At 49.9% G+C, this 17,165-nt stretch overlaps 3 protein-coding genes and 1 non-coding gene across 4 annotated transcripts; 1 reads left to right on the top strand and 3 right to left on the bottom strand.

The window, feature by feature from the left end:
* Positions 1 to 2,226: 2,226 nt before the first annotated feature.
* On the bottom strand, positions 2,227 to 2,299 carry COCSUDRAFT_t38. The gene has a single exon. It is a non-coding gene; the product is annotated as a tRNA-Lys (tRNA).
* Positions 2,300 to 3,714: 1,415 nt separating this feature from the next.
* On the bottom strand, positions 3,715 to 5,378 carry COCSUDRAFT_63263 (hypothetical protein; the record flags this gene model as incomplete). Its single annotated transcript, XM_005648225.1, has 5 exons — positions 3,715 to 3,886; positions 4,259 to 4,423; positions 4,850 to 4,916; positions 5,025 to 5,244; positions 5,373 to 5,378. The coding sequence occupies 5 exons, from the start codon at positions 5,376 to 5,378 to the stop codon at positions 3,715 to 3,717; spliced, it is 630 nt and encodes a 209-aa protein (XP_005648282.1).
* Positions 5,379 to 6,509: 1,131 nt separating this feature from the next.
* COCSUDRAFT_83697 (hypothetical protein) lies at positions 6,510 to 7,420 on the top strand (the record flags this gene model as incomplete). Its single annotated transcript, XM_005648309.1, has 4 exons — positions 6,510 to 6,516; positions 6,649 to 6,832; positions 6,991 to 7,138; positions 7,262 to 7,420. The coding sequence occupies 4 exons, from the start codon at positions 6,510 to 6,512 to the stop codon at positions 7,418 to 7,420; spliced, it is 498 nt and encodes a 165-aa protein (XP_005648366.1).
* Positions 7,421 to 9,727: 2,307 nt separating this feature from the next.
* Positions 9,728 to 13,829, bottom strand: COCSUDRAFT_28982 (phosphatidate cytidylyltransferase; the record flags this gene model as incomplete). Its single annotated transcript, XM_005648226.1, has 11 exons — positions 13,555 to 13,829; positions 13,270 to 13,302; positions 13,038 to 13,157; positions 12,671 to 12,798; positions 12,339 to 12,451; positions 11,922 to 12,119; positions 11,520 to 11,668; positions 11,097 to 11,285; positions 10,623 to 10,772; positions 10,256 to 10,351; positions 9,728 to 9,877 (listed from the first exon to the last, which is right to left on the bottom strand). Exons 1-11 carry the CDS (start codon positions 13,654 to 13,656, stop codon positions 9,728 to 9,730), a joined length of 1,428 nt encoding a protein of 475 aa, XP_005648283.1. The 5' UTR covers positions 13,657 to 13,829.
* Between the last annotated feature and the right edge of the window lie 3,336 nt (positions 13,830 to 17,165).

The raw sequence follows: 17,165 nt of genomic DNA on the forward strand, positions 1-17,165 counted from the left end.
GAGCTCCTTCCGTAGCTCCCTAACATAGTGTCCCACTGCAAAGAGCAGTCTGCAATATTCAAAGTTCTTCCAACCACCCTCAGGTCGGACTCTCACTGTGCTTTCATGCACTGCCATGCCGGCACCTAGGTGACTAGTCCATCTGTGCAATACCTGACCTCTTTAGGCAAGGCATGCACACTCCACAACAACATGTCCAATTCAAGCCCGTACTGTTAGCAGGAGGGCACCTCACTACCGTCCTTGTTTCCCGGTGAGTGAACGCCCTCCACTGGAGCTGGCGAGCCGTCCATGCCGCATTGAGGTGGAACAAAGATGGCCCCACCAGACACGCACACTCAAAGTAAGAATTATGCACATCTGCTGCGAACTGCATGGTATCTGCAAAATAAATGCCCAGCTTATCCTTGGCGTAAATGAAAGCTACACGCCACGACACTCTAGCAGGCACTTTCAAGTACATGTTATCACAGGAGAGGCGCAGCCTTTGCACTTGTGAGAGACTCTCCAAAGAAAGATGAGCTCCTGGTTTTCCCAGCTGAGAAAAACCCAGTCGCACATCCGTCAAATTCCTCATTCTGGTAAAATTAGTGGGCAGCACATCAGCGCATAAGGGGCGGAGTACAAGATCGAACGAGTGCACTTTAGCAAGAACATCTTCCCACTCCACGTTTGAGAAATCTTCTGCATCTAGGCCATTAAGGTGCAGACAACAAGCATCGGGCAAAGTCATACTAGCTGGACGAATGCAATGCAGAGCGACGCCTCGTAAGCAGGGCAGGCTCTCCAGATTTAAATCTGGTGCTGCAAGCCCACCCGCAGAGGATGTCAGCGAGAGAGTTTCCAACTTCTTGGCATTCTGGATGTATGCAAACACGTTGCCAGTGTCGTTGTTGAAATGCAAGATGAGATGCTTCAGCTGCCGCAACGGTGGGAACCAGGGAACCTTCTCCAAGTTGGCATTCAGCAGACTCAAGTTTGCAGCACTGGCGAGCAGCCAGAGAAAGGGCATTATGTGTGCCGTTGCCCCCTCCCCTGCCCCAGGGGGCACACCCACGATCACCAATTGCTGGAGGCTGTTCAAGTTGTTAAATTCTTGCCCCATTGCATCTGTGAGCCGTTGCAGCTCAATTGCGCGCAGGTGCAAGGCAGATGCAGAGCTCAGCCTCTTGCTAACCCACTGTGCGCCTGAAATGCACACGCCAAAGCGGAGTAGATTCAGTATTAATTCAGGATTAAGTTCCTTTTGTATTGCTCTCCTTGATACCTCACATGGCTGGGAAACACCAGCAGCCAGAATGAATGGTAGGGAGCCCTGCACCACTACTTCAGAGAGAGGATTTGGCTGCACCCACCTGACTGTGAGAGCCCAGGAGGAATTTTCACCATGCACAGCTTTGTTTCGAATGTGGTGCGGCAGGTCCCCGACGCTTTGCCCCACTCTGCAAGTGTCACGTACCTGGCCACTTGTGACCACACTGACTCAGGCAGCTCCATCGAGCTGCTGGACTGCTGAGCAGCAGGCTTCTTTTGACGTCTGGGGGGCATCCTGTACAGACAGAGTAGGGGATCAGAGCTTCCATCTGATTGATGTCACCGTTCATGTCCTTGCAAAAAGGGATCAGCAAAATAGGATCCAGCATCAATACAGATCTGCACAGTTTTTAACACAGAGCATGTTCGGAAGCTGCAACACCTCCAAATCGATGGATGCACCGATCTTTGGAGAAAGCGTGACCACCTGAGATTCTTCTCTTCACGTGCTGATTAAATCTCTCTGTTGTACCTGTATGTTCAAGCCAGAGGCAGGAGTTATAGACCCTTAATTGATAAGTGATACGGATGTGTGAAAATTCACGTTTTCAACAATGGTCAAAAACGCTCAAGCCATGTTCTCGACGACTATGCTCCATCAAATTCTTGCCAAAGCCATGCCAGATGGTTGCAAAAATCTGATGTAGACAAATCAACGGCCTCAAAGTTTATCCATCAAAAATCACTGCATTGTCTATGAAAACATCGAGGACGTTGATGCACGCACCTTTCTTTTCAAAGAATCGACGTATATCGTGGGTAGATCAGGTCTCTCTGCAATCCGCAACAATCTCTGTAGAGAATCCGAAGAGAGCACGACACAACTGAAACGTGCTCTTTAAATTCGCACGAGAGTCACGAATGTGACCGACAATTTTGGCAAAAACCTGGAAACGGGCAAAAAATGTGAAGCGCCCGAGGAGGGGCTCGAACCCTCGACCACAAGGTTAAGAGCCTTGCGCTCTACCGACTGAGCTACCCGGGCTATTTTCCGGGGACGCTTCACGACATATGCACAATTTCTGCTCTCTATATAATCAATGAGAACCCCAAATTCACATGCACATTATATTCCACTATTACTACACGCTTTTCCTGCCAAGAGGCAAGGTGCATCCTGCAGACAAGCTGCAGTTGAAAAATGCCATAATCCTACCTACATGCACATGCACATGCAATATACTGGACACCAGATCTTGTGCTAACAATCCCAAGATGTTGATCAACCACACCCAGCGGTAAATTGAGTAGACAATTTATACTGCCTGATCTGCACACCAAACGCAGGCACCCCCGCAGAATGCTTTCCAGGAAATTCTACTTGATAAGTATACTTATTAGTAAGCTCATGAGCTGATCAGCAATTTCAGCCAGTTCTTGCTTTGCAGTGAAGGCCCTTACCGGGTAAACTCATACAAGTCTGCCTAGACCCACTGGCAGTCCTGTCAATACATCAAGAATCAAGACATAGTCCATCATTTGACCATGCATAAGAATTCTTGCTCTCCTCGCAATCGATCAGAGAAAGGAAGAGTTTCTTACATGTGCACGTGAAAGAGCGCTCTAGCACTGGCAGTGCTTATAATATTTGCATGCGCACTTTGCAGTTCCTTGGCAGAATCGCAATGGCGTCGGTGATGACATTCCAGGTGCAACCACAGCGCACCTTACTGGTATCAGCAGTGCAGACTCGGCTATAGTATGTACTATAGTATGTCGTTCTCTTCTCTCTCCCTCTCACAGCAGCGCTCTCAAATGCAGAGTTCAACCAGCTCTAATCACGCTCACACACGCGCACAGTGGTATTATGCTTTCACTTGTTTTCATCGTCCAAGTTTGTTCTCTGTATCAGAGTCTGCAGGCGGCGTCTCTATCTCACCAGCAAAGTTCACACATCATTAGCAAATAGCCAAAATTTGTGGGACGTCAAGAAGCACCAAAACTGACACCGCTCTCTCACAGCGCTTGTCTTTCGCCAACAAAATTGGGCAGGACTGCCTGCCAAAAGAATACAGCACCCATGCATTGCAGCATGGGCGCATGAAGAATACACTTGAGCTCTGCTAAAAGCCGGCAGCAGCCGTCACAACAATGTTATCATCGTGACAACTGCTGCAGACCAAACAACATGCTTCTAATGCCGCTCACCGGGTCTTGAACTTTTGCAGGCCCCTCGTAGAAGCATGCATTGCCCATCAATGATCTGCCTACATACTGGGCACTGAACTGCTGCTCCTCCTACGATCTGGTCTTGAGTGGAGGCAGCCCTCTAAACTCTCAAAATTTTGCGCTCGATGCACTCAATACATATCGACGCTCTCTCGCTATCCTCAGAATGATACATAACTCGCTCTGTACTCTAGCTCTCGCTAGGTGCTCCTGTGTACAGGGCAATCACCCTCAGGAAATGATGGTTGCTGCGGCTGTCAGGTATCCAGATGCATCCTCGTACAAGCAGTAGCCGTGCCTAGAAAAATACTCGGGAACGTTGAAGCTCTCTGCCAGTGTCGGCCGCACATCTGGCAGCGTGGACAGGCCCCTCAGGAAGGGCAGCAGATCACGCATTAGCTGCCTGCGCCAGCAAAGACCAATACAGATCAAGAATGCTGCAAGACATTCACTGTAGGAATGTGTGACGTGCATTGCACACGATACTGCATCCCCTTGCACCGCGTCCTGGCATTCTGCCCTCAGTCCTGCCCTGCACTCTGAAGAGAAATAGTATTGAAAATAGGACAGGCCCCATAATTGTCTCTAAATGCCTCATCTCTGCAAGCTCAAAACTGAGCTCCACAGCTCGGTCAGAAGGGACCGAGAAGTAGATCCTTCGTGCTGTAGAAATGTCATGCAGACAAGCCATACTGCACCTGTCATGGATCAATTATGGAAGCAAGACAGGAAGCGGGCACAATGGGCCTATTACATATATTGCAGCGTGCTGCACCTGTCATGGGGGTCTCCGTAGAAGGGGCGGGCCGGCACGACGTTGCAGGGCTGGAGCAGGCCAGAGAAGGGATCATTGTCGACCAGCACGGTGCGGCTGAGGCAGCGGCCGACACGGCGCAGATCCTTCACATAGTCCTGCATGTGCGTGCGCACCGTCTCCGGCCTGCGCCCAGATCGTCGTCACATGCCGCCATGACAAATAAGACCTCGAGGTCTAGATCACTTGCCGAAGAAGAGTGCCTTTGTGGGGCCACGCCCCAGAAAATAAGTCAATGCATCTAGCTGCGTGCTGCAGGCTGTCGGATCCCGCCTCGACAAAGATTCCAGCATTTGCCAATGACGATTATGAATTGTGGGGCTATTCCCAATGACACTTGGCGAGTCTTGGTGCGCGTGACACGCCGTCACATGCCGCTTCGAACAAGGGGATCAGGTGCCACTGCCATGCCCGTGCGATTTCCCAGAAGCGTGCAAAATTCCCAGCTAGCAGTTGCATGGTTTAGAATAGGAAGGATGGGATGAAACACCATGGAACACGAGGCTATGCAGATCTAGAGACAAGTAACAGTGCGTGAGCAGGCCTGATCACCGGTAGAGCTTGGCAGCAAAGAGGCGGTTGTCTGGGTCCAGCATCTCAATCACCAGCTGCGCATACCCTGCAGGACATGCAGAATTAGTGATCAGGCCAAACTATTCAAGGCTGCAATCAGACACCACCGCCCTGGGTAAAGAGCTATTTGGGTGTGCAGCTGTTTTTGCCGGACCTGGGTGGCCCGCTGTGAAGAGAATGAGCTCTGCAAATTCTGCGAGGCTCTCCAGGAAAGCCTGCACTCCAGGTCGAGGGAACACGACCACGTCGCCCATCCTGCCGTTTCCCAAGACGCAGGACACTTCGAAGGACTTGGCACTGCTGTAAAGCAGGTCTGCAGGCACGTTGTTGCGGCTGTAGGCGCACACCAGCGTCTCGTCCAGGTCCAAAACAACCTGAGCACGGACCACGGAAAGTGATGGTAGACTCTACAGATGTTGTTGATAAACTCGCCATTATACGCCATTAACCAGCAGCATAAGGCAGGAGATCTGCGCATTTGTTGAGGTGGAGCTTTCCTCACCGTCATCCTGTCGCGTGGAGCTAGCTGAGTCGGCAGGTGTGTCCCTGAAAATTTGTGGTAGGGCTGGCATCGCCTTCTACAAGCCTCCTGTCTTGCTGCCACCTTCAAGCTACGCTCAAGAAGATTCTGCGCACTGCCTTTGCCGTCGTGCTGAACGAGCCTATCTGCAAATAGTCTTGCGGAACTGAGCATGTGACCGCCCAGGTAATTGATGAGACGGCGTACTAAGTCATAGAAGGCAACATAAATTAATAACGCCGCGCTCAGAGGCGATGCAGGCTTCGGTGGAGCATCTATTTCTATTACAGATGTTTCGGTGCACGTCAGAGACATCGGCGTAAAGCTACCTACAGCTTTGTGAGACCTTTTTCCCTTCTAGTTCCTCACATCTAAGAGCTGTGATCTATTTTGATGTTTTGTGCACTGTTGTGCAGAGATTGTTTCCTTTGAGACGTGTCGGAACCGGTGCTTTCACTTCAGCCCTGACCTAGCCTTGGTACTACTAGCCGAAAATCACGCGGCGATGTCCTAACAGAAACATAATCGGTGTTTCTTCAAGTGTTGTGGCCAGAAAGGTCGGAATGGAATGTTATGGTTCTGTTCGACCACAAAGTCCTTACCCGCTGTCGTCAGCCTTTAAGGCTGATCAGTCATGACTTGGAAATTTCCTAGTCAGAACTTTCAGCACGTGCGAATTGCAAGTAATTTTGGGCTTAAACTTCCAATGGGAGAGTCTTGCAGGAGCAGCAAACACTCTCAGAATGTATTGTTGATCTCTGATTGAAAGTGGCACCTGTTTGTCGATTCCTGCTCCTCCTCCTGCTGGTGGTCTGTTCAAGGCTTGTGATCAGGCGGTCATCACACCTTCATATCTCATATACTTTCTCAGTCTGACGAGGAAGATGTCTAATTTTTTAATACAAATGGCGGAAACAGCGCGAAGATCGCGAAATAATCAAGGGGAGATCCTCACAACAGACTTCCTGGAAACGTGCAGAGGGCTCCTCCCCATCATAGGTGATCTCCACAAGCACAGCACACAGGGAGCAGGCCTTGGCTGCTCTGGCGTGACAGTGGCATCTCACTTGTCTGATCATATGATATAGAAAGTCACACTGGCGATGTTTGGTGGGAATCATGCACGGTCTGCACTCAACTAGTTTCAAAGGCTTTGCCTGCTTATCAACAGGCATCATTGCAATCTCAATTCTTCATCCTGCCGTCCAGCTTAGAATCTCTACGGCTGCATTTGACTTCTTTGGGTGTGCTCTCACAGACAAATTTGGTACTGGCTTCTCGATAGTGCGGGGAGACATAGGGGGCAATATTGACCGTCTAGCAGCAGCTCAGACAAAGGATGCCAGATACACAACCCTCTTTGCAATCATTACGGACGAGGTGAAGCGGGGCGAGCAGGAGGGAGGGCAGTCAGACACAAATGCTCTGCTCTGGCTCAAAAGGTAACATTGCATTCTTTGCGCACCTCATGCCTAGATCAAAGAAGTAGATCCAGCTGATGCAAAGACCATGGCTCTGGGATCTGGACAACTTGATGGCGCAGCCCATCAACTGAGCAAATTATCGCCGTGTGACCTCATCTCTCTTTGCTTGAATGCAGGGCCACCGAATTTATATTGCTGCTGCTGAAGCGATTACACGATGACAGAGAAGTGACGCTCTCAGCTGCCGCGAGTGAGGTGTACTATCAGACGCTCAACAACTATCACACATGGTACACGTCAGCAGCTTTCACCGTCGTTTTGAAGGTGAGACACCCTTCCTTCATGAGCGCTTGCTAAGGTATGGACTGAGAACCGAAGGCTTGGTTTCAGGGAATAGATTGTTCATTCCTCAACGAGTTACAAAATTAAATATGCGTTTGTGTGCAGTTTGTGCCCTCAAGGGAGACATTTTTTGCGGCGCTGGGCACTCCTGGAGAGCAATTGATGCAGGATCTCCAAACTTTGTTCGACTCTTTCGAACCCTTGCTACAGGACATCCAAAAATTCCTGGCAGATCACAACTTGGACTTCCAAGCGAAAGTGTGATGGCACCTCATGCGGCAGAGGCACGATTAGGTCCACTTAGGAGTTAAAGAACCTCTGGATCGAATTAATTGTATAGTCATTGGCTGCAATATACTCCTTGTACAGATTCTAGCCAGATGCAGTCTGGAGTTCAGATTTCAGGTTCTGGAGGTGTATAGTACAGCAATTCGCATGCGCAGCGCTGTGAACATCTCATGCATGGTGTCTGACAGCTAGCTGTTGCACGTGCCGGTGTATATCATGCGTGGAGTAAGAGTCTGAAAGCGCATGCGCAATCAATTTCCACAGAGACTTACAGCAGACTTGCCACTTTCCATCAAGAGTGCGGATCGTGGATACTCCTGCTGACTTTGCACATCTTCTTTGAGCATTAGTATAGCAACCTTGGCGAGTGCTGGGTGCATCAAGCATTGTCAGAGCTGCATCACGTCGAAGTGGAGAGACAGCCACAGAAGGTTCCTCACCCTCAGCTTTAGATGTCATTCACCTCGATAATACGCAGCTGCCAACCTTGATCCTAATAGGGGAATACTATAAGAAAGACGCCCACCTGCAGCAGTCCCTTCAAGGTCTCTGCCTACATGGCGGCGACGCCAATGCCTTGACCATACACCTGAGCAGCCAGAGATCTGCATCTCAGCCCTCACATGTCCTTTTCCAGGGGTTACTAAAGACTACTATTAGTCTATAGTACCCTCTGCCTGTATGCAGAGCTTTGGTCTCAGTTATTTGCATCGTTGAGGGCCCTTGCAGGAGCACAGCTTGTTGATGCGCCTGTGGAGCGTGCCATCTTTTTCTTCAAAGACTATTTAATGGCCATGTTTGGGTCTTGCTTGGATCTGGCGAGTCCAACACGGGGCTAGGTTTGTGGCAGCCTTTAAATGCAGTCTGCAGGATGCACCTTGCCTCTTGGCAGCAGCGTTTAGTAATAGTAATAATTCCAATTTCTGGCTGCTGCTTCTGGTCATAGGCCCGCTGTCCACCGTCTGATTGACCGTTATCTTGCAGACTTTTGCCTTGCATGACCACTCTGTTGCTTGACCCCGAGGTGATGCATTTGTTTGCCATTCATGTGATTGACTGTTGACCTTCCTGTGACATAGTTTGGTTTCTCCTGCAAGACCCTCAACGCAGGGGGCTCAAAGTCGAATAGTTAGATATAGAGCCCCCTGCTCAACGCCACCCAAGGCGTCCAACAAGTGGCGGTGCTAGCAGAAAAACAAAATACAAGAAAAATGTATTTAGATTTTGGCAGGCATTAGGACTCGAACCCGGGTATTCCGAGTTAGGGGAGGGGCTCGAACCCTCTACCAACTAACCCGTCCAGGGATTGGCACCTGACGCCACCAGGAGAGCCGTGCCTTGCTCAGCTGCTGCTTCTACGGGTATATAAGCCTTGCGTCTGAAGCTCCCTGATTTGTTCCAAATCACATTTGCCAGGCCGTTTTCCCCAGCAAGGAGAGGTGTCTCTCCTAAAAGCTCACACAAACTGAAATCCTGGCAAACCTCCCAACAATTTAGCACCCGACGGCTGCTCGGAACATCACGGTATATTGAAGGTAAATCGACCTAATTGCGGCATTCTTGTGGCATAGCTATAAGCCGGGACCAGCTTCATGTGTGCCGCAAGGCGAGCAATTGACCGCCAAAACTCTGGCCATGTGACGAGTGTATCGTTCGTTCAGGCTTGGCCGAGCCGAGATCAAATCTTTAGGGAAGGGAACCTGACCTGCCTTTGTTTTGCACTCTTCCAAAACCATTGGCATCCGGGGTGCAAAGCCTGTTCTCACCTTTTTTTCAATGAACGTATATAAGCATTCGACAAGTATATTCAGATGCAGATGCCTTCGGTGGTTGGGGCATGTGGCTTAAAATGCTTCTTGCTAGGAATGCCAGTGCAGACAATGTTTAGCACAAAGACAATCGGCACTCGGCATGCTTACAGTCTTGGTAGCCTTGCCTTCCGGCAGACTCAGCCAAGCTCAATACTTGATTTGAACACCTAAAGTGCTTTGTACTTCACACATCTCTCACCTTCACGTGCACTGCTCGCCGCGGCTTCAGAGACCCTAACACGTCGTTTGTAGCAAATACATCACAAGAATTCTAATGAGGAGGCAGCGAATACGCAGCAGTCATTGCAGCAAGAGGAAGTCTCACAGCTCAGTCTGTGCTGCGCTGCACTCAATATGTACAGGATTGGTCTTCTTCAGCAACAAGGACTTAGCACGGACAATGACTCACCAGGCACGCGCTACTAATACACATAATGAACAGGGGAAAGGTGGGATGAGGGCTTCTGCGCTGTCATCGGGGCCGGTGGTAGCGCGCCAGTCGCTGTTGGCCGGCCAGCACAGCGCGTTCGACGTGGCCCAGCAGCTGACCTGGCACCAGCTCATCCACCGCCAGCATGTTGGCCAGCAGGCCCCACAGCTCCAGCTGCTCATCCGGGTCCAGCTGAGAGAGACACACACACACCTAAGGTCAATCATCGGTTTAATCCGTACGTGAAAAGTGCATGCTTTGAAGCCTGGCCACATTGCAACCAGACCAGGAAGCATGCGACCTGGAGGTCAAGATCAGGGCCCCGAAAACGACCAAGAGGTCGGTCCAGATGCGAGAAATGCATGCTGCGGGTTCTGCCTGCCGTGCAGTGGGACAATGAAGCATGCGCACTGCCGCTGCAGCTGTCAGGGGAGCCCTTTGTGCCACATGTGCATGTCGCAGAGAAGTACAGCAAAGCACAAGTGCATCAGTAGACGACAGATGCAGGTGGTGTTACCGGAATCAACACACAGCACATGGCAGTGGGACTTCCTGTGCATGCATGCATACCTGCATGGCAGACGAGAGGACGCTGCCGACAGTCACCCCAATCTCCCTGGCCACATAGCTGTTGAAGTACAGGTAGCTGAACATCGCCATCACCACCTGCACGCACAATCTTCCAGTCAGAACCAACTGACTTTAAACCGAAACCCCACTGGATTCTAATTTTGGGGTGTGAGCCTCCGGCTCGCTGTAGATCACCACATGTGGCCCACATTGCGTCATGCATCCATCCATGCCATGACCTCGATGAGGATTATTGGCATTCATAGAACAGAAGGAATGCGTTCAACACATTCATGTCTGAATGTCCATCCCCAAATTTGGCAATTGCGGCTAGCTGACTAATTGTCATCCACCAAGATCAGCACACCTGGCAGTCCATGCGGTCAGTCATGCCGCCGTGGCCGGGAATGGAGTCGCCAAAGTCCTTGATCTTGAACCCGCGCTTGAAGCCTGACGCAAAGAAGCCACCAAAGGGCGCTATTATCGACGCAAACATCGCCAGGACCACTGCATGCAGCTGCACAGATACACATGCATCCCCTCATGTCACACTGGAATATTCAGAAATACATGCATTCCCTTGTGTCACTCTGGACCGTTCAAAAGAAGTGTGCATTCCCTTATGTCACACTAATGCTGTCCAGACACATGCATTCCCTATCTCACAGAGCACTAACACCAATTATTGCCTGTCTGCATCTTTGGGAACACTGGCTCAAAATGGAGACTTATGGTTGTACATCTCCACTCAATGGTCAGTAGATGAAGTGGCAGAGCAATGGGGAAAATTTAACAATGCTGAACAGATGGACATTAGCTGCATGCGGATGGACCTAAATACCTGCATGGGGCGTGCTACAACGCTGAGGCCGCCGAGGGAATCAGCGATGGCAGAGGGAACGTAGCGCGACAGCGCCCTTGTGACATCGGCCAGGGGGCCAGGCAGGTACTCGGGCAGGTCATAAAGCACAAACTTGTTGGGGACGTAGATCTCATCCGGGTTGCACTTCAGCCAGCCCATGGATAGATCCTGCAATCCCCACAAACAATCGCTGAATATATCAGCTGCTCTTCACAATAATATGAGCAGCTCAGCATGCCAGATTTTTGGTTAATATGGAAATGCGGAGCTGGCATCGCTTCCATTCTTGGAGGGAGACAAGACAGCATGGCAAAGATCCTAGGGCAATCTTAGAGACATGCATGCATAGCCTGCCCATGCGATGTTGATGCTCGATGGGGAAATTGAGTCTGAGGAGCGTACTGTGCGTGGGCAGATCATCCAATTGAAGCGGGACATGAACTCTGCCAGGAACCAGGAGGAGATGACCGTCAGCACCAGGCCCCCAAAAAATCCCTCCCATGTCTTCTTCGGCGACAGCTTTATCAGCGGCGTGCGCCCAAAGAAGAACCCTGCATCAGCATGTGTCAGAATTTATCTCATGACTTCTCTGATGTTCCCTTGGAGGTCAGTGTGTGGTGCATAGCAACACTGACAACTGCATGGGATTGCAGGTGGATGAGATGACTATAACCAAAAGGACCTTGCTTTGAAAAGAATGGCAAATGGGTAAGATTTCTTGCGCCGAGCCTCATTAAACATGTGCATGCATGCAATCGCAAGCGTCATTTGGGCAGAAATTTTGGGGAATGCAGGGGTTTGCACCTGAGAGGTACGCAAAGATGTCATTGGCAATGACGAGGGAGCACGGCAGCAGGAACCAGATGATGCCGTCAAAGATGTTGGACACGAAGAAGGACGAGGGAATGAAGACAAAGAGGAGGATGAGGTGCGTCCAGGCATAGTTGCCAAACTGGTACAGGTAGCAGCCCTTCTCCAGCTTGAGCACAAAGGACACAAAGCCTGCATGCACAACCCAACATCATAAGCAGGGCCAACTGGAGAACCTCTCGTTGCTGTGTGTCTCTATATTGTCTTAGCCATTTCAGGACAGCAATTGAGACACAGGAGGGAGCATATGCGGCACGTCCTTTTTAGAAGGCAACTGTAATGACATGTCCCCAAGGACTGGGTAAGCCCTCTATTTGAAATCTTCAACTGGCGGAACGCTACAGAATTTACCAGCTGTGTAGAGGGCAAAGGTGAGGATGGTGTGCTTCTTCAAGGCCCAGCCAAAAAGGCGTGCCAGCTGCGCATTCGATGTGATCTCCACCACCAGCTGGTTCCGAATGAACCTGAGACACGCGCAGCACCGGGCTCATACTCAGCAAAAACACTCCTATGTAGAAGGATGAATGACACTATCGCAAATATTTGGATGATTTGCTAGTGGCATGGATGTGCATGACAGTGTAAAGGAATAAAAAACCACTCGCGATCCGTGTGTCGAATCTCTCCTGTTTGAGCTTCTGCAGTTCAAGCAGGCACTTGTATGTCAAGGAGAAATATCCCACCTGAAGTACATCCAGAATGCGGCCACCATGAAGAAGTACCACTGCTGCAGCCGCCCATGGCCGGCCGGCTTGGTCTGCTCCCTCTGTGACTTCTCTGCCAGCTTGAACAGCTCTCTCACCATTGCCCCCTGCAGATCACCGTGCATGAGTGCTGCACTCTGTTTTAAAGCTACCATCCAGCAAAGGTATGGTCAGCTCATGTTGGCCACAAGCATAATCTTCCCCTTACCTGCGTCCTAACGTCCTGCTGGTTGGAAATTGTAATTGTATTTGACCAGGGCATTTCTATCTTGAGCAAGCAGTAGCCTGAATGCTGTTCACAAAGCATCTTGTTGAGGAGGCGAGGCTTTGCTGGTTGTCGGCCTACCTGGATAGCTAGGATCATCAGCATCAGAGGCACGTGGCCCAGGTAGATGATCACGCAGAAGCTGGCAATGATGATGACCGTGGACACTGCCCTCACTTTCAGCGACTGGTATTTCTTCTTCTGCAGCATAAGATAGATCTCAGGTAGAAGCGTTGAAAAGACACGACAGGCGTAGAAGAAATAAAGTCTGACAACTCAGGCTAAATGATTTCCATATGAGGCAGGGACTTGCCGAGTATCGAAGCATCTTACTAGAAGCATCCCCCTGAATGCACAAAGTCATTGTCACATTTAACACATCAGATACTACTTATTAATGTAAAATTTATTGTTAGTTATATTGCATGCAGGCAGATGTTGATCAAGGCCTTGTGATCAAAGGCAATGGTCCATCTGTTGCCAATGCTCAGCATCGACACGTGGGATACACATAGATTCGGCGAAAGTTGGGGCTCTTTATTTGCGAAATATTAGCTGTTTTTCTGAAAGGCATGAGATATAGCGATTGGTTCGCCACCTTGCTGCTCTCTTGAGCAGTACTAGTGTCATAGCCATCTTCGGAACTCGGGGCTGGAGGAGTGGCAGCCCGTTCGCCCCTATATCTTAATGCCCCGTCCATCTCACCACATCACTGCCTAGAGACCCCGCAACAGGCTGACAGATTTGTGGAGAAAATGGTTCTGGGGAATGTGCGCAGGCACGGGTGTGCAAATCGATGGGAGCACAGAAACACACGGACACCTTTCTGAGAACCCCACCGTTCTTCACGATTCAATGAAACTTCAAGGGGTCTTCGGTGATTGACTTGTTTGTCCTTCTTCGAGAATAGGAGGATTTCTGGGTGGATTACGTCAATTCTGGGGCAAGTTACGTTACCGCTTTGTTCGAAATTTTCTTGGCGCCTTCTGTTTACTGTTAAATTAACAGTTTCAATATAAGCAATGCCCATGCATTGTCTAAGAGATGTGTCTTAGATTTGAGGATCTGCTGAGATTCATACACTGATCTGAGTACCGGAACTGATCGGCTATGAATTCCTCCCTTACATGCCGGACCGCGATCTTAAATCGCCAATTTAGGGGCATCCTGCGGCTCCATCGTTGACTGTGCAGATAGGTGCAAATGCGGATTTTGGCTGCTTGTCAGCTGCATAAAACGCCGAAAATCTACAGGTTTTTAGATCACATAGCTGCTCAGTCGAAGTCCAGGAAAATACGTTGAAATTAAAATCTTGCAGTGTTGCTGAGGTCTGTCTGATTTACAATATATCCCCACAAGCTCAACTTTGAAGAAGGGTGAGTGCTACAGTGGTTGTGGCAGCATTTTTAGACTCATGATCTTAGATAATATGGGTCCCAATCTGAGTGTTTCCAGCAGCTAGTGCTCGATAACCATCCTTCCCAGCCAAGCTTTTTAGAGTGCCTGAAAGGGATCTTTTGAAGCATGAAGGGCCTCCCCTGTGTCTGTGAAGGATGCCACCCAGACACCAGAAAGCGGCTACTACCATGCACTCTGCCAGCGCAACAGAGCTTCCTGAGGCAGTGTGGATGCAAATTGCCAGCAAAATATCACTCAAAGAGTGGGCTAAGGCATCAGGGTGCTGCCGCACAACTTTCAGGCTGCAGCTGCCCTGTGTGGAGATTCCATATGAGCTCTCAGAATCGGGTGAGCGCTCCCCGCATGGTTTTTCTCTGGACCAACGACCTCCTGTATTGATGGATATCCTAGTTTGGGAGTACGTGCAGCAGCATATTTCTCATCCCCTTTTCCTGATCATGGCCATCCTGATTTGGGAGTAAAAGCAACAGCACAATTCTCATTGCCATTTAATTGATGTTTGGGTGGCCTCTAGGGGTCACCTGGGTCGGCAAGAGGCTGAGTGGTGCACGAGCCTTGGAATTGCAAGTCCAGGACTGGCAAAGCCTTGTGGACACATTGGGGCAAGGCTTGAACGAGCTGACCAACCTCCAGAAAGTCAAGATTCGAGGCTTCTATCGGGGCACAGACGAGGCGGCAATGGCGCACATGATGTCAGTCCAATGGCTGCTGGCTAATGCGCCGAACCTCAAATTGCTGCATGCCTGCCTTGAGAAAGTCCCCTGGTTCCCGCCGCTGTTGCACCTGAAGCATCTTGTGTTAGAGGTGACAGGAGACACTGGCAAGCTGTTTGCAGGCATCCAACATGCGGCAAAATTAGAGACCTTGTGCGTGCATTCTGTGTGTGACTCAATGGTGGAAACGCCAAAGTTGGACCTAGAAAACATGCCCTGCTTGTATGCTGTTGGGCTGAATGCTATCCGTCCAGCTGCCATACACCTTCCGAGCAGGTGCTGGTTGCACCTCCAGGGCCTTGAGGAGGCTGATTTCTCCCATGCACAATGGGACACAGTAGTTGACCAAGTGTGCACCTTCGATTTTGAAGACCTTGAGCTCAAGATTGTTGACTGCCTCCCCTATTTCTTGGGCGCGCTCCTGAATATTGAGACTGTGGTAGCTGCGTTTCATCAATTGGGTACTCCCCAAGCTTACCTTGATCTTGAGCCTCTCTGCCATGTGCCAAGGCTCTATCTTGGCGGCACAAAGTTGTTCCTGAGGGTGCCAGCCACAGTAGCATGGGAGGAAGTGAATTTTGGCAGTACTGGGGAGTTGGGTCTCTCATTTGATGATGTTGGATGGTTTGCGAAAAATGTTCCAATAGCAAGCTTCAGGTATGCCCATTTGGAAGGGCCATCTATGTTGCATCTAATTTTGGCTTGGACAACGAGCGCCCGTCCCTGGAGCACACAAGTACAGTCTCGAGAGACTGTGATTCAAAGCCCTCCAGGCTGTAGAATGATTGACAACTACATGTGCTTCTGTGGAGTCTGCATAGACTGTCTTGAGAATACTTGAATCTGCGTCACAGCCGGTACTGCTTGGGGCTTTCATTCGCCGCAGCTCATCTCTTGACATAGTACAAGCTTGAGTGTAGAGGTACTACATGTACTGTAACAGAAACTCTGAGTCATAATGCGCATATACATATTGGTACCCAGTATTACAGACGCATATACATATATGCATAGGTAATATAACACTTGCGAACCAATACTTTCCTACAAATAATTGTATGAGACTTTGTAAGAACAACAAGCACTTACACGCAAAAGCTGACCATCTTCTTAATCTTCCTGACAACATGGTTGTCCCATGGCAGAGACATCCTGTTTCACACAAAATCCATTAATGTTTCTGCCCTACCCTGCTCAAGAACAATCGCCCGCCAGGACATGCTCTCCATGGCTCTGACTGAACGTTCCTGACTGTACAATGGTTTCCTTGGAGTCGCGTGTGCTGCACAGCATGCACCCATGCACTGCAACTGCTGTTTTTGTGAAGAGATCTGGCCAACCAGGCAACATCTAACCCAACATTGCCCAAGGCAGTCATCTGCACATCCTAAGGCAAGCAGAACTCTTCCTGAAGCCAAGGATGCAGCATGTAGCAGCTACCATGATCAGCCGGATATCTGTACTCGGGTGTCCATGCATGAAAATGGTCACGAGGAGATGCTGGATTAAGGCCTGCCAAGAGACATCCACTGAGAATCCAACCAAGCCTGAAGCTCATGGGTGAAGCTACAGGCACCAGCCCAGATCTTCAGCAAATTATAAAGACAGCCAGCAAATGCCCAGAAGGCAAAGTGGAGGAAATGAGCTAATTTGGAGCCAAGGAACCAGAAATATTTTGCACAAACTCCTGGACGATTGTACACCTGTGGTCCGCTTGTAATGTCCCATCCGTGTGGTGGTTCACAGAAATCTGATTGCAGGGTTGTCATATCAATACAACCATTTGTACACATGCGCTTGCACCAGGGAAGAATACCATGATATACGCAGCAGGCTACTCGCACAAATATAGACTCTACTGGCATCTCTTTCCAGCCAAAAAATAAGCAAAGCCTCCCAGCCTTGCCATATCACACCTCCTCGACTGCCTTTTCCTCAGACAGCTGACCACAGTAATTCTGACATCATCCGCTCGAAAAGCTGCGCGTCGGGATGCCGAACGAAGCGGAGCCACTCTTCGCGCGCACCACATGCGGCAGCGGCACAGCCGACACGATCTCGATATTATGGCCGGCCC

The sequence above is a fragment of the Coccomyxa subellipsoidea genome (assembly GCF_000258705.1).
Source record: "Coccomyxa subellipsoidea C-169, whole genome shotgun sequence".
NCBI lineage: Eukaryota > Viridiplantae > Chlorophyta > Trebouxiophyceae > Coccomyxaceae > Coccomyxa > Coccomyxa subellipsoidea.